Source organism: Neofelis nebulosa, chromosome 4, assembly GCF_028018385.1.
Source record: "Neofelis nebulosa isolate mNeoNeb1 chromosome 4, mNeoNeb1.pri, whole genome shotgun sequence".
Lineage (NCBI taxonomy): Eukaryota > Metazoa > Chordata > Mammalia > Carnivora > Felidae > Neofelis > Neofelis nebulosa.
The window spans coordinates 75,014,144-75,036,875 of record NC_080785.1 but is presented as its reverse complement, the minus strand read 5'-3'; the positions used below and the strand labels follow the sequence as shown (position 1 = coordinate 75,036,875).

At 37.8% G+C, this 22,732-nt stretch overlaps 1 protein-coding gene across 8 annotated transcripts in view; it reads left to right on the top strand.

The window, feature by feature from the left end:
- The window catches only part of CDK14 (cyclin dependent kinase 14), a 633,696-nt gene that overhangs the window by 520,017 nt on the left and 90,947 nt on the right, over positions 1-22,732 (top strand). For all 8 annotated transcript variants that reach the window (XR_009260494.1, XM_058725143.1, XM_058725146.1 and 5 more), the window contains 2 exons: positions 1,748-1,887; positions 7,904-8,047. Coding sequence is in view for 7 of the 8 variants with exons in the window: in XM_058725143.1 (XP_058581126.1) it covers positions 1,748-1,887; positions 7,904-8,019 (256 nt within the window). In the remaining variant the exon portion in view is untranslated. The remainder of the gene's footprint in view (positions 1-1,747; positions 1,888-7,903; positions 8,048-22,732) is intronic.

The window sequence follows — 22,732 nt, the reverse complement described above, 5'->3', positions numbered from 1 at the left end:
AATTTAGAGAATGCTTCCTTTTCCTGTGGACAAATTTGTCTTTTCCAGGCTGAGACATTTAAAACCAATCCACTGATAAGTTGTTTTTTAAACAGCCACTACAGCAAATACTGAACCCATCTGTAAGACCTTCATTTATGAAGACTTAGAGAGGCCTCTTAGGGGGGGTCCTCCGAGTAGTATTTTTCTTTGCTCTTTCCCTGCTTCTTTTGCTCCCCGAATTCATTACCTCCTTTCCTCTTCCTCACTTTCAATCCTTCCCTCCCCTATAACAATTTTAAATCAATGCTGAAGAGCAGCTTGAGTACAAGAAGGGGGAGAATTGTTGGTTATTGAAGAAAGTTCATTGACCATGTGCTTAGTAGCTTCAAGACTTTTGAAAAAATACTCACCAGCAGATGCAACTTGCCCTCACACTTTCTGGCTCTTTCTGAGAGTCGGTGTCCTTTATTTATTTATTTTTTTAATTTTTTTTTTCAACGTTTTTAATTTTTTATTTTTGGGACAGAGAGAGACAGAGCATGAACGGGGGAGGGGCAGAGAGAGAGGGAGACAGAATCGGAAACAGGCTCCAGGCTCCGAGCCATCAGCCCAGAGCCTGACGCGGGGCTCGAACTCACGGACCGCGAGATCGTGACCTGGCTGAAGTCGGATGCTTAACCGACTGCGCCACCCAGGCGCCCCGCGGTGTCCTTTATTGCACCTTGTTACAGCAGACACTCAGGAATCCACGGGTTGCCTTTAGAAATTTTCTGAAACAAATGCAAACCACTTTAGAGTCAAGTAATTGTAGATGGGTTTAAATCCACTCAACGTGCTAATTGAGTAATCCACTTGCACTGCCATTAGATGGAAACAGAGTTCCCTTGGTCAACTAAATAAATACAAGGGTGTGTGGAAAGTGCCTATGAAGGTGCTTGACACGTGTTCAACTATCCATCAATGTCAGCCATTATCAGGAATACTTCTATTATCATTTTTATGTTAATTATCTGAGCTTGATTGTGCTGAGTTGTGAAATAGAGATTCCACGAAAACCAAGGCTGGGCTGGACTGTGTGATCTGGTATGCATTTGGAAGTTGTACCACATGGGAGATTTGACTTCTCTGCTTTTTTGGTAATCTTAAGACACATAGTTTCTATCTACCATTGTTTTCATGATCATCTTGAATTAATTCAGCCCCATGTGGGTTATACATATTCCCTTTGTTAACTTCATGTTAATATTATGATTGTTGATATTTGACAGGGTACTTATGCCAATAATTTTATATTCAATGTAAGAAAATGTAAATTCTTAGAGGAAAAGTAACTTTAGTAACTAGAGAACTTAATAGTTTTATTTTAATTCTCCTAATTATTTTGTATTAACTTTCCTATAAATGTATCCAGATGTGTATGCAATAGGTAGATTCTGTGAACAAATTCTGGTAACTCTTTGATAAATTATCTCCTGAAATTTTCTATCTCGGCACCTTGTTCTATCCTGAAAGTATCAACCCTTTACTTATACTAGAAATGTTTTAAATCAATGAAACGGAGATATCGAGAGTAAAAGCTAGTTTAAATTAACAGATACTCTGAGAACCAGCATGAATTCTGCTTCTTTTTATTTTCAGCAGATAATTTAACTTGCTTTTTGGCCAGGAATAAATAAGTTCCAAAAACAATTAGGTGAACTTTATGTCTTATTTAGTGGATTTTCTTGTTTGGTCTGATTTCTCTCTTTTTTGCTTGTGTTTTCAGGCTCAGCTATGTGAATTATGCAGAGGATCTGGCCTCCAAGCTCCTACAGTGTTCCCCAAAGAACAGACTATCAGCACAGGCTGCCTTGAGCCACGAGTATTTTAGTGACCTGCCCCCACGGCTATGGGAACTGACCGATAGTGAGTATGACAAATCTGAAACATCCAATCAAAGAAGCCGTATCATTGTAGCATCTATGTGTAACATATTTATAGAAGGATTCATGTTTTTATGTGTGCATATGCAAGATTATGTATGTTTGCATACTCATTATATGTACACATATATGTGTGTGTATGTATTTATATGCAGGGGTTGGGGGAGAGCTAGTGAGAGATTGAGAGAGAGAGAGAGAATGAGGGAAAGGGAGTCATGTGTGTATATATTTAGTGGAATCCTGCCATTCAATTCCTAGCTTACCAGACAGAGGAAGAAAATGGATTCCTTTTTTTGCTATCTCTGCTCTGCAGTCTGCAACTGCATGTCTTTGTATTTGATTATGTATGTGTCCAAAAGAATGATCTGAGCAGTCATAAAGGAAAAGGAAAATATGATTTACATATTTAGTGCTTCATGCATGGAGTACTTTTTAACTGGCTGCAGTACACAGAGGAGAAATGATTCATTTTTGTTTGATTCTCAGAGACCATCTTGGTTGTAACAATAACGGTAAAAAGGGCTGCTATGCAGTGAGCTGACAAAGAGTTGGCAATTGGCTAATGCACTGAATTGACATGTAGGAACCGAAGACTTGTAATTCATTTTAACTACAAATGCTTTTGGTATTCATACAGACAGCTCCTCTCTGGATCTTTTTAAAACAAAACACATTCCTGGGTGGGTTTTTGTTTTGTTTTTACAAAAGTGTTCATATTTACACAGCCTTTTTCAATTACATTTTAAATATTTGGGAGATTTATGGCTGGGAGGATCTCATCTTTCTTCTAAAGTGTGAAACAGAATTCTTGTGAAATTTTGCGAAACACTATTGCAGTAAGAACATTTTTGTTCAATGGCGATGCGTTCTTTTCCAAATGCCAATTCTACATATTCCTTCCCATACTCTTTTCTGACTGCCTTAAAAATTAATATACTGCATGCATGCATAGATATTTATAATATATTTATTAATCCTTGGGTACATACTTACCATACTTAACATAAAGTTATTCAATCTCCAAGACTTTAAACTTTTTCTCCCATTGTAGTATTAGATTCTCCTTGACAACATCACCCTTTATTTTGCAGCTAAATCCCAAGTAACAACTCCTCTGGGTATTTCTACCCTAAATCATTTTTGATATCCCACATTTAATTTGAATTTCTTTTTTTTTTACCCTAAACTGTCTATAGATATATTAATCCACTACTCCCCCTTATGCTTAGTAAGTCTTCCTTAACATTTTATATATTCCCAACCCATATTTATTCTATACTCTGCCCTACTTTCTTTCTAAAACTCTACCCACTGACCATTATGCTAGCTATTCCCTTTTTTTTTTTAATTAAAGATAAAATTTCTATGGAAAAATAATGAATTAGTGATCCATCTTCCTACTGAGAAAAAGAGATATAAATGGGCCCATTAGTTTTTGGCTCATCAAATTCAAACATATGGTTTGTTTTCCCTATTTAGTATAACTTGTAACTTAATATCACTCCTCCTTGGTGACATCTCAATCCCATCTGACTCGATGATTGAGTTTAAGCCAGGATTTTGATGGTCTATGAATTCTGAATTCTGTAGTGGTACTTTTCTGTTAATATGGACTTATTACCCACTTGCCACTTAGTTTATCAGCCAGTGGTTAAATCCAGTTTCTATCAGTAAGTAAATGCCTGCACATTATCACTCGGCAGCAGGCTGCCACCGGAGACAGCCTTGTCCTCGTCATTAACAAGCACAATGTATGCAGAACACCAGAGGGGAATTAAAACCACAAAAAATACCTCAGGGTGGTATTTTTAATATGAGAATTTAATTTGTAATTTCACAGATTAAGAATTTTGGCTGCATTAATCCCTTTATCAGCTCACAGCAGGCTATTTGCAGAAGCATAACCATAAGGCGATATTCATTGGCAGAAACACGTCTTTGCATAACGTTAAACATCAGGAGCAGTGAAACCTTTTGAAGGGGGGAGAATAAAGATGAAAAATCATTATATTTTTAAAGCAAGATTCTGCTAAATGCCTCCGGTAACAATTTTGAGTCACAGAAATGCTATTTCTGTGTCTAGTAGATAATCATTATGAAGCATAAATCCAGTCGCAAGAAAGGACAATCCCAGTATTAAATACTGTAGCCATTTCCATTTAGAACAACGTGGTGGTCCTTGTAAACATGTTTACAAAACAAAATTCCTAGGCTTTGGAAACTTCGGGAACCAAGGTGAAATGACTGCTTTCGGGGACTCTGTTATCTAGGTTAATATTCTGCAGACTATATTTAGAAATTATTCAAATTAAATTTCACGTTGGTATTGAGTCTTCTAAAAGTTCACCACCTGGCAAATGGCAGCAGCAAGGGCGTTACCCTCATGTGCTTCCTTTTCAAGGGGATTTGGAAGGAGGTCCACCTGGGAAGAAGTGTTGCAGAACCAATGAATGGATTGTATTAAGCAACCAAGTACTGGTTTAGGTTCATCAATTCCAGGAACCTCCCTGTATTGGTCCGCTCAGGCTGCTATAACAAAATATACCTAGACTGTGGGGGCGCTTAAACAATTAACATTTATTTCTCATAGTTCTGGAGACTGGGATGTCCACAATTAAGGTGCTGGCATATTTTGTTCCTGGCAAAGCCTCTTCCAGGCTTGCAGAAAGCCATCTTGCTATATCCTCACATAGCAGAGAGATCGATCTCTGTCTCTCTCTCTCCCTCTTCTTACAAAGCCGCAAATGTCATCATGTGGGCCTCACCCTCACGACCTCATCTAACCCAAATTATCACCCAAAAGACCCCATCTCCAAATACCATCACATTGGGGATGAAGACTTCAACATACGAATTTGGGAGGAACACAATTCAGTCCACAATGCCTATATTCTTAAAGATAGTTTATAGCATTTTTTTTTAAAGAATGTCCACAAAAGGAAAATACTTATGCAAGCAGAAGCAAAGCCAGGTTAAAAGGAGAAAATGGAACAAAAATAAATTAAAAGAGCCTTCTTGGCCTACTTTATTATATCAGACTCTGCGAGAAGAGTATCAAGTGTTATAGAATCTTGGTTACACAAAACATGCAGTTGTTCCATGGATTAATATAAAAAGTAAGTTGTATGCTTATGTCAGACACTTATTTGCTTTGGAAGAACATTTAACAATATAATATCTTTCTTTCTTGTGCTGTCGCTTAAAAATCTCACCAGTTTACATAATACCAGAACTTAGAAGTAATGTGTTAGTGTGCCCAAAGGGGGAATTATAAATTTATCGAGCAAGAATAGTGACACCTGGGGATCTGGTAGTTAAAGCTGGCTAATTCGGTGGCACCCTGTCATTCTCCCTCTGTCCTGAAACCCCAACAGCCTTGCCCCACTTCTTCACAGAAATTTAATTGCAGGGAAGTAAATGGAGGGCTGATTTAGAAGAAATTCATTACTTTTCCCAAATACACCACAGGGCATTCTCCTGTGTATACTATCAAGTTACATAAATTATTGAAGCTGAACTACCCTTGTCAAAGTAAATGAACAAAATACACTTCATAGCAGAGAGTCCTTGATTTTATTACATTCATTTGCTAATTCACAAAACTCAGATCTGCAGTAAAAGAAGGCCAACAAATTGATGCAGCGAGAAGAGCACTGAACTGGGAATCAGACCACCTGGGTTCTAGCTTCAGCTCCACGTGGTAACTAGCTGGGCAACTTTGGGCAAATGCCTTGGTCTCCGTGGATTTCTGATTTCTTATTTAGAGACCCAGTGGTCCCTAAGGACCTTTCCAGCTCTAAGGTTTATAAGTTTTCCTACTCATTCCTATGTATTATCCTAAAACAACATTATGCCATTAATGTAGCTCCACACTGTCTTCTTAAAAGTAGGTAAATAAATAGGAATAAAAATGTATAAATACAAGTAAAAATTAAAAAAATAAAACAAACATACCCAGTTCAAATGTATTTCCTGTTTCCAGTTCCTAGACTTCCATTCTCTTGTGAATCCTTTTTTTTTTTTTTAAGTTTATTTATTTTGGGAGAGAGAGAGTAGGTAGAAGAGGGATAGAGAGAGGGAGAGAGAAATCCCAAGCAGGCTCTGCACTGTCAGCTAAGAGTCTGTCATGGGGCTCGTTCTCATGAACTGTGAGATCATGACCTGAGCTGAAATGAAGAGTTGGGCACTTTAACCAACTGAGCCACCCAGGCGCCCCTCTTGTGAATCCTTCTGAACTAGGCTTTGGTGCCCAACACTCTGGAACTGATGTTCTCAAAGTCTCCATCCTGGTCTTTTCCCAGCCCTCATCTCAGTCCATCAACAGAATTCAACACAACTGTCTACTATCCCTTCCTAGTAACATTTCCTTCACTTGGATTCCAGGACAGGACTCTTTCAATGGCTTTCCTTTTGCCTCCCTAAACTGTCCCTTTCAGACTTCTTTGTGGAGTTCTCATCTGCCAGACCTCTCACTTTTAGAGTGCCCTGGAGCATAATCCTCAGATCTTTCTATCTGCATACACTCCCTAGAGCCTACATGATCTCATTCGGTCTCATGATTTAAGTATCATCTACACACTGACAGTTTCCAGATTTCTATCTCCAGTCCCACCTTTCTTGGCTCCAGACTTGCATATTCGAGCAACTACTCAACATGTACATGTGGCCCTCTAGTAGGCATCTCAAATTGAATACTACCAAAATTGAACTCCTGATCTTTTCCCCTAGACCTGCTCCTCCCATATGTTTCCCCTTGTCAATAAATGGCAACATCATTCTTCCAACTGGTGAAAGTTGTCCTTGATGGCTCCTCTTTTGTCACACTCCAACCCAATCCTTCCACAGACCGTGTTGGTGCTAGAACACACCATTCCTTCTCTCTGCCCCTCCCTTGCTCTCTCTCTGTCTCTTTCTCTCTCAAATAAATAAATACATACATACATACATACATACATACATACATACATAAATAAAATTTTTTAAAAGTTGGTGGGGTGGGGATGCCTGGGTGGCTCAGTCAGTTAAGCGTCCGACTCTCGATTTTGTCTCAGGTCATAATCTCACAGTTCATGAGTTCAAGCCCCACATCAGGCTCTGTGCTGACAGTGCAGAGCCTGCTTGGGATTCTCTCTCTCTCTCTCTCTCTCTCTCTCTCTCTCTCTCTCTCTCCCCTTCCCTATTCTCTCTCTAGAAAAAAAATAAAAACATGCACGCACACACGCACACACACACACACACACACACCATTCCTCCCTTCTTCACTGCTATCACCCTGCCCCACGTCACTCACCATGTTCTTTCACCTGTATTTTTACAGCACCCTTCTGTTTTGCCTGCTTCTTTCCTTTCTCCTTAGTGTCTTCTGTTGTTTCCTCTTCCTATAGTTTATGCTTGCTTATCCTCAAAATATGTGCATGGCTTGCTCTCTCACCTCCTTGAGTGTCTGCTCAAATGTACCTTATCAAGAAAGCCTTCACTGACCTTCTTCCACTCAGCATTTCTGGTTTCTTTTCCATGCTTTATTTTTCTTCATAACACTTACTACTAGCTGATATATTTGTTTGGTTGCTCATCATCTGTCTCTCCGAAATGGAATCAATAAGAACAGGGATTTCTTTTCATTCTGATTTATACACTACAGGATTCCAAAATACCTAGAACAGTGTGGGGCTCAATAAATATTTCTCCAGTGAATGAGCGAAAGAATGGCATAAAGAAAGGGCAAGATATGTTGTTTATAATCCAAGTTAATTTTTCTAGATCGGAGAAATATGAGCATGAATATTACTTCATGATATTGTGATATCATATGTGTGTATAAATCTGTGTAAATGTGTCTGTGGCTGTTACCACTTGACTTTTCAGCGACCAACACATACCACGATGTTCCCTGTGCAGGACATCTAGAATTGCATCTCAGTCTCCATTTTCCAAAATGAAAGTTTGTAAGCATATCTATAACATAATATATAAATGGCAACTTTTCATTCTGTCCACAGTGTCTTCTATTTTTACCGTCCCAAACGTAAGATTGCAGCCAGAAGCTGGAGAAAGCATGCGGGCCTTTGGGAAAAACAATAGTTATGGCAAAAGTCTATCAAATAGCAAGCACTGATGAGCACAACATTCTCAAGAGAGCACAGGTAAGATAACCTACTTTCCTGGAAAGTAATAATGAATAGATATTGAACAGATCTTTTACATGAAATATTTCAGATTGACTTTTTTCCCCTAAATGTCTTATGAATCTCTTATGTTCATTATGGCATTGATCACAGGTTCTACTAAGGAGAGTACAGTTAGTCATATATTTAGGTACCTACTAGATCCTGGCCAAAATTGTATTTTATTTATGCAGTCATAAACAAACCATTTCAATTATAAGCAAATCATTTTAACTACTCACACATTCTTTGTGGAGGTTAGAAAAAGGTTAACCTTGAGCGATATTCTAAGTCACTGACTTGCTTTATTTGGCCCACACAATTTTTTAAATTAGTTGCTTTCATTTTAAAATGGAGAGATTTTACAGAGTCTGGATTCTTGGCATTTTTTTTAAATCAGCAACTCTGGCAATACTGCACTCACATTCCTGCCAGAATTTTATATGTATAACTGAATCATGGCTGCTTCCCTTGGAAAGGATGTGTGCTCCCTAGTTTAGCTTAGCTGCTGTGTGGGCCACTTAGCTCACTTTTGATTCCTACATGGCCCCTAGTACAGACCTTATCATGATGAAGCTTTTCTTTTTTCCTATTCGATTCTTTGACCTTTACTATTCTGCAGAGAAAAAGCATAATCCAAACAAGGCGATCTCTAGCATGCTGGCCTGTTACAGACACACATGCTTCACAGAAACAAGTATAAGACAGCAAATTCTGAAAAGGCTGTGTCTTTATTACCAGATGGAAATGTCTGGGTTTTTTTTTTTTTTAATTTTATGCCTATATATATATATATATATATATATATATATATCTTTCTGTTTAACATAACTGAAGTAAATAGAGAACACACTTTTTTGTGGGGAAGGCTTTTTTTAATTTGCTATCCCATATTTGCTCCTTGCTCATGTGGATGTTCAATAATTAAATGTTCTGGTGAATGGAAGGATCTAGATAGACAGCATTGCAAGAGTCTGTCTTCCTTCTGCCTCTTAACATGAAATATGTTAACAGGGTCAATTGCCAGCATGGCAAAGAGAACAAATTATACTGTCCGCGTTGTCTTCTGGGTGATTTGCCAATACCTTGAGCTATGTTGGGGACTCGGCTTTTGCACACATTCAATGTGGGGGCAAATTTTGACCTCTTGGGAGTAGGGTGGTGATTTATGAATGGTTGGGGGTGAAAGATCCCCAGATAAAACAAGGTGTATAAATGCCAGTCAGAAAATGTTACTAATAGACTTGCTACTACATACATTCTTCATTCTTCAGGTTATTTCCCCCCACTGGGTAAAAAGTTACCTAGAAGCACAACTTCATTCCCTCAATGGTGTTTGTACTCCCATTCTGAATTTCAGTTGGTCACACAGAGTAAGCTGAGTTACTTCCTGGTTCTGAGACCGGTTTTAATTCATTAGGTTTGTAGCACATGCTTTTCAAAGCATTTAACCTGTATTACCATCATGAGGGCCCCTGGCTTTATAAATCCAGTAGCCAGTTAGTAAAACAAAACAAAAGGTGAACTTTATTGGTGCTGCTTCCCATACAGCAAGTTTGAACTTCGGTCACAGTGCTGTGTGTCTTTTCTTCTCTGCTCTTTTAGGATCTCTCTGACCTGAGTCTAGTCAGTCAAAGCTGCTAGAAGGTCTTCCAGGTCAGCTTCTCCTGCCAAAAATAAATCAAGCTGACTGGACAGAAGCATTGCCCATAAGGTCTCAAAAGTTACTAATTGGAAAGAGGCTTTTAAAGAGGTGCTCAGAACTGCAATCATTAGTATTCGAAAGCCCTTACAAAAATGTATTTTCTTTGCAGTATATCTTTTTAAAATAGATTTAAGGTTATAGGAACTGCTTCTTCTAGATTTTTTTGATAATGATACAAATATGTTCTCTATGAGTTTTCTCCATTTCACATCAACTTTCAAAGCTCAGATTTATTCTTTTTGTTGCTTTCTTCCAAATCCAAATACCTCGGCTTCATTCAACATTATATTGAAGAAACATCTATGTTTTCTTTTCTCTGAAAAGCTGCAGGGAGGGGCCCCTGGGTGGCTCAGTCGGTTATGCATCTGACTCGATTTTGGGTCAAGTCACGCTCTCATGGTTCCTGAGTTTGAGCCCTGCTTGGGGCTCTACACTGACAGTGCAGAGCCTGCTTGGAATTCTCTCTCTCTGCCCCTCCCTTGCTCACATGCAAGCTCTCTCTCAAAATAAATAAACTTTAAAAAAAAGCTGCAGAGAAGCTGGATTCTAAGAGTTTTCTGTCAGTCAGCAGAAAAAGAAACCATTTTAATTTCTCACCTTTGTGGGTTTTTAATTTTACTACATGAGGCTGTCTTAGAGAGCAAATAATGCAGTATATTGGCCTGATACATCTGAGCAATGGAAGTTTTTCTGACCAATAGCTGAATATTAATGTCTATATTGTAGACATGACAGAATAAAAAGTCTACCATAAATAAGAGTATTCATACAGAAAAACATGTAATTCCCTAGATTTTGATTTTGTTGTTGATGAATTAATTAACTGTTTAGAGCAAGCTGTGGCATGTTAAATCTTCCTCAAATGTCCCGGTTCTTTGTAAACCCCAGAGAGATTGGGAAGACGAGGGGTGGGAAAGAAGTTGAGGGCTCAGTGAGGCTAAAACTGTAATCTAGCATTTCAGCCACCTCTCTTCAGGGGGTTGCACAGAGTCAGTGTGGAAAATGCATTGCATCACTTCTTTCAAATGTTTGAAGGACTGAGTAGAAGGGAGTGTTTTAAGTCCTAATTTTCCTCCTCTACCTCAATGCCAAACTGTCTCTAAACTTGCATACGAAGGCCATTTCAATTATTTAGGTAATAATACTGGATTTGCATAAAGTGGCCTTAGTGGAAAAGCTAATGAGAAGCATTTTTCTTTGCAGCAAAAAGTAATTTTGGTTTCAGAGTCTTGTAACCAAATTAAATGAAAAGAAAACTACACGCACCTAAGTTTAAAATGGGATAGGTGCCAGTGGATGATCAAAATACTGTGCTTCCTACATTTTGTTATCCTCTAAAGATATTTAGACTAATGATTTTATAGGTTGTCCCCACTCTTTTTATCAGTATTGAAGGGTAAAGACCATCCTAAAGTCTGAGAGACTGTGCATTGAAATTTCCCTCAATGAAAAGACCAGAAGCTATATTGAGTATCACATTCATTTGCATCACTTATATTTGCACATAGCAGTACCAGACACTCCCTGATGCTGAGCTTAATTTTCCAGTCATTCTAAATTGAAACAGGAATGGGACGTCCCGGCTGGCTCATTTGGTGGAGGATGCAACTCTTGATCTCAGGGTTTTAAGTTCGGGCCCCACATTGGGTATAGAGATTACTGTAAAAATAAAATCTTAAAAACTAAATAAAAATTACAAATTATTTGAGACAGGAAGTGCCTGGTCAGTCTGTCTACTCCTTTTGCTGAATACAGGGATAAGAATGGCCTCTAATCTTTCAGGCAGATTTTTTTTTTTCTGAAATGCTATGTGCTCATTAAGGAACATCTCTTTTCAGTGAATCAGTTGGTGTTCAGACCCTATTGAATCCATAATAAATATACAAATATCAGTCTAGTACATCAAAATATTATATTTGGTTCAAGTGCAAGAAGTTAGCCTCATACATATTTTGGTGACCTTCTTGCCTTATAGCATATTTTCTTTCCTAATCAACATAAAATATTATGTGACAATGAAAAAAATGTGTTGATTCAGTCATCAAGCAGTAATCTCCTAAAAGTAGGCTGCCAGGTAAACAGAGTAGAATGCATAAATTGCTTCAGAATTTTAATTAAATAAGATAAAGATTTTTAAAGAAAATAAACTCCAGACAGAATATAATGCATTTGTGCTTAAGACCCTCTGGCATCACTAACTGAACATTCAGTAGAGCAGGTGTTCTCACACCCTGAGGAGCTTTTTAAAATACAGGTTCCCAGAGTCCATGAATGGGCACTTTGAGGAATCCCAAAGGATGTTAATACAGGTAGCCCTTTAACCACATATTATGACATCTTCAGTAAATATTCAAGAACTATATATTTATGAAGTAGAATAATCAACTTATTTGGATCAGGACTGTATAAGGACAGACTAGAAAAATCCATCCCTTCCCTTCCTTTCCCTTCCTTATTCTTCTGAGGGAAGACGAACAAAGTAACCATTAAGCCATGTGTGGTTATTTACATTTAATTTTTAATTAATTAAAATTAAATTATAATTTTTTAATTATAAAATAGCAGAACCATGTTTCAGGTACTCATTAGCCACACATGACCAGTGGCCACTTTACTGGACAGGGCAGATAAAGAATCCTTCCAGCATCACAGCGCCCTGTATCAGACAGCTCTGGTGACAAGCATTTCCCCTACCTGACTTCCAAAAAAGGGGTCAGGAAAATTAAACTAAATTCAATCAGTAAAAATATGCTTCAGTTCTAGATTATAGCCATTTAAGGAAAGCTTGAAACGTCTGAGGAATGGATGCCTTCAAGTGAGAAGACAGGCGGCAGGGTGAGAGGGCCAGAGACAGATGATTGGAGAGAGCCATGCCACGGGATCAGGAGAGACCACGAAAAAGTGGGTGTTGGGATCTTCCAGGGGAAGGAGACATGGTCAGGTTTCTTCAGTTAGCAGTGGTCTTTGTTGAGGTTGCTTCAGGAAGGTAGAAGAACAAGGCCACCAGTCTAAGCAGCTGCACAGACAGCCTCACAAAGACTGAGCGTCCATCAGAATCCAATAAGAGCTTCACTTCGCTGGCCGTCTTAACCACCACTCAGCTCTGGTAACTGCTCCTGTCCTCTGTGCTGTGACATGATGGCAGCTCACTTTCTCAACTAACATTTTCATCTTCTCTTCATCTCACGGCTCCTGCCGACTTGTTTCTGCTTATTCATGAACCCTGCTTCTGTTGTTTCCCTTTGTCTCTATTTCTGGGGCAGTCTATCACTGAGCTCTTTTACTCGGATTCAAACCTTCCTCACAAACAGCTCTGATTGGCGTTAGCATCATCGTGAAAAGTATGCTTTGAGCAAGGCTGTTGTATCAGTCACTCCATAAGCTGTTGGCTGACTGTAGATTGCTGTAGGCCCAGCACTGAGCCCTGATCCAGTCTGCTGAGCTGTGAACTGGGCCAACCTCTTCTTAAGGAACCGCTCAGAGGATGGCTCTGGGTTTAGAAGTCTCGGAAGTTTCTACAAAGCATGGAGTATAGCCAGGAGGCACCCTCCCTAGACTGTATGCTACCAAGGAAAAAAACAAGGACAGAGGGACATTCTAATTTTGATGGTGTAACAACATCCTCATTGTGTGATATTTTTGTCGAAAGTTCTTTCTAAGCGATGTTGCATTTTCTCAACTACAGACCCAAAAGGAGATAATACTCATTAATACTTACCACAGTGTAAGAAATTCAAGTATTGGTTATAGCTTTCCTTCAGCAACAGGAAGTTTTCTGGGTCTTTTTCTGCAAGAACTTATTTTCTGCATGACCCTACAGATTTTTTTTTTCCTATCAAACAACTACAGTTTTATTATCTCTGTTATTTCATGCAGTTGACAATAGTTGTGGAAATAACAGGCAGAGGAGGAAACAAACATTCCTGTCCCTCACAGGTTTTATCTGAAAGAATCCTGGTTTTTGTCATTACCCCTACATTGCTGCAGATGAAAAACTACATCTTATCGGGAAATCAACAGTACTTCAAACCACAAATGCATAATGCATGTTATGAACACCAGATTGAGAAGAGGCTGAAATGTTTGGTGGTTTCCCCAAGCACCCCCGACCCCCTTTCCTTAGCTTCCCTCCATCCTGGAGAGTCTCTTATCTGCTCTAAACTCTGATGCAAAATAGGGGCCTATGGACGCTGTCCTTCTCTCCCTTCCTTCTCTGCCTCTCCACCCCTCCCTTTCCTTGGGTCACCTCTGATCTATAGACTGCATTACCACTACCAACCCTATGAATGGATTAGCAAAGGACTTGAAGGCCTTTACTGTCTAATCTGCTTAATTATGTCCTGGGTTTGTCACAAAGCAGAATGAAAATAAAGTTAAATATATCATGCTTCATCCAAGGTGAATTTTTGAAAGTATTTTTTATATTGACATAATTTCGGACTTCTAGAAAAGGTACAAGAGCAGTACATAGAATTCCTGATACCCTTCACCTACTTTCCCCAAATGTTTGCATTTTACTACATTCGCTTTATCATATTCATTTTCTCTCCCTCCATCCCTTCCTGTCTCTGTCTCTCAGACACACACATACAGACACACGTGTACATACACATTGTTTTTCTAAACCATTGTTTTTACTCACATGATGCTCCAGTACCTTTAACTATTTCAGTGTGCTTTTCTTAAAAAGCAGAATTCAGAGTGACATTTTTTTAATTAAAAATTAAAATTTGCCCTTGCTCTTCTTTTTTCTTTCTCTGAGAATTTTGAAAAGCAAAATGGGTAAAAGAGGAAGAAACTGGTGTGATGTTCCACAAATTGGTTCATCAGTCCATGCTCAAAAATTAGCTATATTTTTGTGATTCAATTATCCAGGTCAGATGAGCTTTCAAAATGTGGAGTGACGGTGGGGGAAGGCACTGCAACTTGCATCTTCTGTCTTTTGAAAACCCAAATTAATTTCTGAGGGACTATTTAGCCAGCAGCATAATGTGAATGAAGCTTTCTTATAAGTAATGGGCATGAGATGTGGTGTGGCTAGTAAGCAAGATATCTGTTAGAATGCTTGGCCAAACTATTACGAAGTTAGCAGTCACATATAACAAGTAGTTATAATCAGTTCAGGTGCTCTATTTTTCGCTTTCATTTAATGTTGATTCTTATGAATTTGGGATACAGAGGGAATCATCTATGCCCTAAGTGCACTGTATTGTATTATTAATACCAGGATAGCAGCTGAGTCCCACTAGACAGTCTTTGTGGTCTGCGGATGCTCTAAGAAGTGTCTGAGCATAAAAGGAGGCTGTTTGAGTTGAAGTGGGCTGATGGTCTAGGATGACATTTGAATGCATGGAGGACAATGTCTAAATGACAATGTCGAGAAGGGAAGGCAAAAAGAAGCTCGAAACTATTCCCATTGTCCCACAGATGCTCATCACTCCTCCTGAGATATTCCTCACATGGAAGCTTTGTCTGGGTAGAAACAGGGAGTGGGATCAGGGAGGGATAGACCCTGGGACAAAAGCCAGGGATTCAGGTCCTTAAACACATTAAAATTCCAGAGAGAGAGCAAATGTAATGAAAACTGCAACCCGAATGTATTTCAAGTCTAACAAAGTTAAACATTTTAGCTTAATTATTACAAGTATATTTAACAAAATGTTTGCAATACTCTGAGATGCTTCCATGAATAAAGCTTTTAAGAACATCAAATTGGTTGTGCAAATGAATAATTTACTGAGTCTCTTTTGGAATTTAGGAGAGATGTTTACCATGGCATGCACACGCACACACACACACACACACACACACACACTCACACTATACTCTCACACAGCCAAGTAGAATAATTTTTCAACAGTCCTAGAGTTGTTAGGATAACATCATAGATTATTCAAAGGATTATTTTTCTACCTAAGGACATAATATGCAAGTTCTAGTACAAAAACAATACCAAAGTTGCAGAAATTGACAGAAATTTACCTCTTAATAGATATCGCCATGTATGCCATGCATGGAATCCATTACTGTACTATTAACTTCCATATTAGGTGAATTTTTTTCCTTTAAATTATCACCATTCTTTTAATGTAGTTTGCATTATGTATAGTGCCCTTGGATTTTTAATTGCTCTGGATTATCATTTTCAATGCAATTAGTAAAATGCCCTCAATTACATATAATAATTACTGTAAATGGGGCTATTGGCCTAATTACTATAAATGAGGAAAGATGTGTGATTATCACATGCAATTAAATCATGTACAGTATTTATTTTACATTATTACATACAATGGTGTAATGATAACACATAATTATATTGTATCATTCGTTGGTCAACAAATCTACTTCATACTGAGATATCTAGAGTTGTGATCCACTGTCAAAGAGTCATGTACTGGCTCTTTCTTCCTAATGTAATTGGGTTATTCTGTGGGCTGGGAACCGACTGAATAAACTGATGGTGCACAGGCAAGAAAAATCTGGAAGGAAAAAATTATTTTATCTTCGTTAATTAAGAATGTCCAGATTGTCCTATGTTGTCAGTGTTAAATCCTCCCTGAGCACAAAGCCAGCCTCCACCATACCTGTTTGTTTTCATGTAAATATGTAAAAATCAACACCCCTAAATGGTGGCAACATCTAAAATATGCCTGGGAAAAATAAGAAGTCCTTTCTTCATTGTGGCAAACATGATAATCATCCCTAGTTTACAAATAAATGCACACTTAACAAGCTTATAGCACATAATTAATTCTGCAAAGGATGCTGTTTGGCAGAGTGGGATTATGAGAATTGCATATTGATAGTGGCAGGAGAAATAAATCTATCTTCTCTACGTAAGGTTGGGTGTTCTTGTGTTCTCTAGAAACTGGCACATCTCAGAGGTGTTGCTCTCAAAATGATCTCAGGATGGAAAGAAATCAGTAATTACAGAGCCAGGCATTCAGTTGTGTCCTAATTTTCCCACCAGTTTTTCAGTGTTTCAGCTGCCTCAGAGACTTAAAGTATTCTCATTAGGTAGCTGCAGAGGCAGAGGCAACCGCTTGCCTACTCCCTCATTCTCCTCGTTCGCATTTCCTTTTTTTTTTTTTTTTTTTTTCTTCCCCATTCCTGCCTTGGGAGTGACTGTGAAGATCATTTGCTGGAATGATTGGCAGGTTAGAGGATTCGATCAGATGAGTTCCTCTTAGTGCAGGTCAAAAAGGCTAGTTAGCAGGAGCTGTCGAAAAATGCCAGCAGCATTCGAAATGGGAAATGTCATGACTTCGAGGCAGGGGGTGCCACCTGGAACAGAAAGCCCCCAGCTCATTAGCAAGTTACAGGATGTGGGCTTAACTGGAGGGAGCAGAGAAGGAAAGATAATACCCAATAGGGAAAATGATTGTGAAGTGGAATTGATTTCATGTATAATTTGTTTATCACTAGAGGGGACAAATGCTGTCCTCCTGACATGAGCAGAGAAGTATGGACTATGAATGAAGCAACTTAGCATAATCTCCAGGTTGAGGTTTGGATTTAAAGAATGCAAACTTCTTTATTCTTAACTGTGGAAATGATCAGGTCATGTTACATTAATTAAAGCTGACATACTCTCAAATGTTTTATCTGGGCAATTGTGGCAATTCAACAGAAACGGATAGAAATGGGCAACTTGAGAAAAGAAGAAGGATTTTTTTTTTTCCTCGGCTGGTGTGGAAGACTAGCTCAGTTGCATACTGAATTATAACAGGGCTGGTGTTTATCTTCAGTGGTTTGCTAGGCTGCACAAATCAAACCAGGGCTCTCGATTCTCCTGCCATCTCATTTGTAGAAGAGAGCATTTGCCCTTTGGGACATGTAGATCTAATCCATATGAAAATATGTATATATATTTTAGAATAGGACTGTATCATATTTTGGCATAATGTTAAAGTTGTAATTTTTTTAAAGGGGAAGCTCTCCTATTTCATTACTGCCTACTTGTCAGTTCATCTAGAATTTGATATTCTGCCATAAAGCCAACAACTTACAGTAGTCGTAGTCACAGACAAAACTAAACCCAAAAAGGTGTCCTTACAGGAAAAATTAATCTGTAGTTTGTAAAAAGAGAATGTAGTAGCAAAACAGAAAAGAATAATGCCTAGCATGTATTCAAACTGAACTCCAAATTTAAAGGTTCCAGTATTTCTACAGTGTATTAAATGGACTTCAGTGTAAAGCGTCCCTCTACATAAATTCCATCAGAAAATGTATTTTCTTTTGATAAGAAACTTTTACGATATCATTTCTTTTACTTGGAGATCTTCATCTTGTTATTTTAAGTCACAAATACCACAGCTGCAACTCTTTCTGGGTGTTTACTAAAGGATGTTTGCTTAGCATCCAGATTTTGGTTAAAATATATATTTTCAAAATGTCTCTGCCCTGAGTTTCTCTTTTCTCTTAAATACTGAGACCTTTTATGAGGCAGTTATGAAATAGCCAGTGCTTGTTTTTATCAAGCAGCCTCAGACTGCTGTCTTAAGTGACTAGGAATCTTAAAACCTCCTAGTCAAAACACTGGTGGAAAATTCATTCTGTTCTGTATTCAGCATAAAAAGCTTAGCATTAAGCTACTGAATATAGCTGTCAAGATATACTGCATTAGTTTTGTCAAATGTAAAAATTTAAACATCACTGTGAATCCACTCATCCCCTCATTTGGGAGTTTCATTGTGTGGTCCAGAAGCTGGCCTTTGGGGGAAAAAAAAATGAAATACTATTTGAAATGGTTCACCTAAAGTTAAGATTTTTTTATTCTGCCACAGTAACTCAATTTGTTAATAACTGACAGATGTGTTAGAAAAAATGAATAAATCAACTACTTTGAGAGAAAGCACTGTCAAAGAATTATTTTAAGAAGAGAATTGAGACTGGTCGTCTACAAGTGGATTTCCCAGTGTTCAGACTAGCTTTTCAACTCAGATGCCCTTCCCTCTCAAGATGGGCAAGCCAGAGATGTCAGGCCGTGCAGACCCAGGGGTGCATGGTGGTATTTCTGTGTGCCTGGTCTCATTTCCCACCCTCTTCTCCATTCCCTGCCCTCAACTTGGCCTTCCACAGTGGGCTCTGCTTTCACAGACTTTGTACAATCTCCACTGTTTTACATTCTTCTCAATGAATCTTCTCTCCATTAACTGAAATAGTATGATACTGACGTTCTTATCTTTGTCATCCCCTTTGTTGAATGTTTTATTTTAGATTGAATGATCTCATTGTTAAAAGTTTCACCTTCAGATGTGTGGGTTCCCTTCCTATAAGGTCCCTTAGTTCCGAAGAAAAGAAATGGCATCCTCATAACTGTCCTCTGTATCAGCAGTTCTCAACGTGTGGGCTGTAGACTCGGGGGAATCCCCAGGGGCTCCATGGGGGTCAAAATTATTTTCATAATAAAGCTAAGGTGTCCTTTGCCTTTTGCACCGTGTTGACATTTTCAGTAGTGGTGCAAAAGCAATGGTAAGTAAAACTCCTGGCTCCTCAGCATGAATCACGGTGTGAAATTTTGTTGTTGTTGTTGTTACCACTACATAATTGTTTTCCAGAGGCAGATTTGCTTAATAATGTTCTTTATGAAGACCTAAAAATTATTAATTTTTGTAAACCTCTCCCTTTGAGTAAACGTCTTCTTAATATTCTGTGTGACTAACTGGGAAGTTTATATAAGCCATATTTGTATATCTAATTACTGTGACTATCTCAAGGAAAAGCTCTGTTGCAGGTGTTTGAGTTGCAAGGTTTCCTAGCTGTGTTTTTTTTATTCCTGGCAGACATCTTCTCAAAAATGAAAAAAAAGTGAGTCTGTCACCCAAAGAAAACCACTGGCAGCATTTGCTGTCAGTGATAAAATTAAAGCTTTCAATAGAAAATTAGAATTTGGGGAAACTATAGACAACTTTATATACTCCTGTGAGTTTGACAATTTCCCAAACACTTCTCAAGTGAGGTAGGTGGTGATTACACAAATGTGATGTTTTTATATTGCATTGGGAAGTAGGTCATTGTTTGAAAAATCTATATAACTCATTGCATCAGTATTTTCCAAATTACCAATGCATGATTTTAGAAAGTCATTACATGGAAAAAATATTCACTGGAAGTATGAAATAAACCAGCAGATTTTAAAATAAAAGAATACAAAGAATTCATTGATACCATTTCAGATTTCCCAATGCAACTGACCCTTAAGAAATTACCACTTGTTGAGTTTTGTTGTAGTATAAAAGAGTATATATCTAAGATTATCTGAAGGGGCTATTAAAATACTTTTTTTTCTTTTCCAACTGTGTATCTGTGAGAGCCCATGTTTTCTTCAGTTGCTTCAACCAAAACAACATATCATAGGACAGATTAAATGCAGAAGCAGTTATGAGAATCCAACTGTTTTATATTCAGCTAGACATTTTTTAAAAATCTGCATTATTGTAAAGTAGTGCCATCCCCTCACTTTTCTGTTCGGAAAGTATAGTTATTTTTATTAAAAAAAATTTCATGTTAACATGTAATCTGTTTTTAATGAATTAATAAATTAATATTTTAAATTATCAATTTTAATATCAAATATGAAATATGGTAAATATCAAAGGCTATAATGCATATAAACAAAAGATTATGGGGGGTCCTCTATACTTTTTAAGAGTGTAAAATGTCCTTTAAGGCCAAAATATGTGAAAGTCAATACTCTATATCAGCAGTGCTATTCATTAACTCTAACATGCCAGTTATGTTGGTAATATTTTTCCCCTTTGAATAAATTACTATTTGGGGAAGTTTTCTTTCATTATAAAATTATCCCAGTCTAACCATCTAATTAAATATCACAGTTTTTCAATTTACAATGGGTACAAATTCTTATTCTTGTGTTCACACAGACACCATCTGAAAATCATAGCAGAGTACCATTTACTATACCCTTGGCGATTAGTAAGCCAATTCTTGTGGTTTTTAAAATTTTTTTATCTTGTTTTATTTTTTATTTTTTAAAATTTATATCCAAATTAGTTAGCATATAGTGCAACGATGATTTCAGGAGTAGATTCCTTAATGCCCCTTACCCATTTAGCCAATCCCCCCTCCCACAATACCTCCTGTAACCCTCAGTTTGTTCTCCATATTTATGAGTCTCTTCTGTTTTGTCCCCCTCCCTGTTTTTATATTATTTTTGTTTCCCTTCCCTTATGTTCATCTGTTTTGTCTCTTAAAGTCCTCATATGAGTGAAGTCATAGGATTTTTGTCTTTCTCTGACTAATTTCACGTAGCATAATACCATCCAGTTCCATCCACATAGTTGCAAATGGCAAGATTTCATTCTTTTTGATTGCCGAGTAACACTCCATTGTATATATATACCACATCTTCTTTATCCATTCATCGATCGATGGACATTTGGGCTCTATCCATACTTTGGCTGTTCTTGATAGTGCTGCTATAAACATGGGGGTTCATGTGTCCCTTCAAAACAGCATACCTATATCCCTTGAATAAATACCTAGTAGTGAAATTGCTGGGTCCTAGGGTAGTTCTATTTTTAATTTTTTGAAGAAACTCCATACTGTTTTCCAGAGTGGCTGCACCAGCTTGCATTCCCACCAACAATGCAAAACAGATCCTCTTTCTCCGCATCCTCGCCAACATCTGTTGTTGTCTGAATTGTTAATGTTAGCCGTTCTGACAGGTGTAAGGTGGTATCTCATTGTGGTTTTGATTTCTATTTCCCTGATGATGAGTGATGTTGAGCATTTTTTCATGTGTTGGTTAGCCATCTGGATATCTTCTTTGCAGAAGTGTCTATTTATGTCTTTGGCCCATTTCTTCACTGGATTATTTGTTTTTTGGGTATTGAGTTTGATAAGTTCTTTATAGATTTTTGATACTAACCCTTTATCTGATATGTCATTTGCAAATATCTTCTCCCATTCTGTCGGTTGCCTTTTGGTTTTGCTGATTGTTTCCTTTGCTGTGCAAAAGCTTTTTATATTTGATGAGGTCCCAGTAGTTCATTTTTGCTTTTGTTTCTCTTGCCTCCAGAGACGTGTTGAGTAAGAAGTTGCTGCGGCCAAGATCAGAGAGGTTTTTGCCTGCTTTCTCCTCAAGGATTTTGATGGCTTCCTGTCTTACATTTAGGTCTTTCATCCATTTTGAGTTTATTTTTGTGTCTGGTGTAAGAAAGTGGTCCAGGTTCATTCTTCTGCATGTCGCTGTCCAGTTTTCCCAGCACGACTTGCTGAAGAGACTGTCTTTATTCCATTGGATATTCTTTGCTGCTTTGTCAAAGATTAGTTGGCCATATGTTTGTGGGTCCATTTCCGGGTTCTCTATTCTGTTTGATTGATCTGAGTGTCTGTTCTTGGGCCAGTACCATACTGTCTTGATGATTACAGTATTGTACTATAGCTTGAAGTCTGGGATTGTTGATGCCTCCTGCTTTGGTTTTCTTTTTCAAGATTGCTTTGGCTATTCAGGGTCTTTTCTGGTTCCATACAAATTTTAGGATTGTTTGTTCTAGCTCTGTGAAGAATGCTGGTGTTATTTTATTAGGGATTGCATTAAATATGTAGATTGCTTTGGGTAGTATCCACATTTTAACAACATTTGTTCTTCCTATCCAGGAGCATGGAATCTTATTCCATTTTTTTATGTCTTCTTCAATTTCTTTCATAAGCTTTCTATAGTTTTCAGTGTATAGATTTTTCACCTCTTTGGTTAGATTTATTCCTAGATATCTTATGGATTTTTGTGCAACTATAAATAGGATCGATTCCTTGATTTCTCTTTCTGTCGTTTCATTATTGGTGTATAGGAATGCAACTGATTTCTGTGCATTGATTTTATATCCTGCAACTTTGCTGAATTCATGAATCAATTCTAGCACTTATTTGGTGGAATCTTTTGGGTTTTCCATATAGAGTATCATGTCATCTGCGAAGAGTGAAAGTTTGAC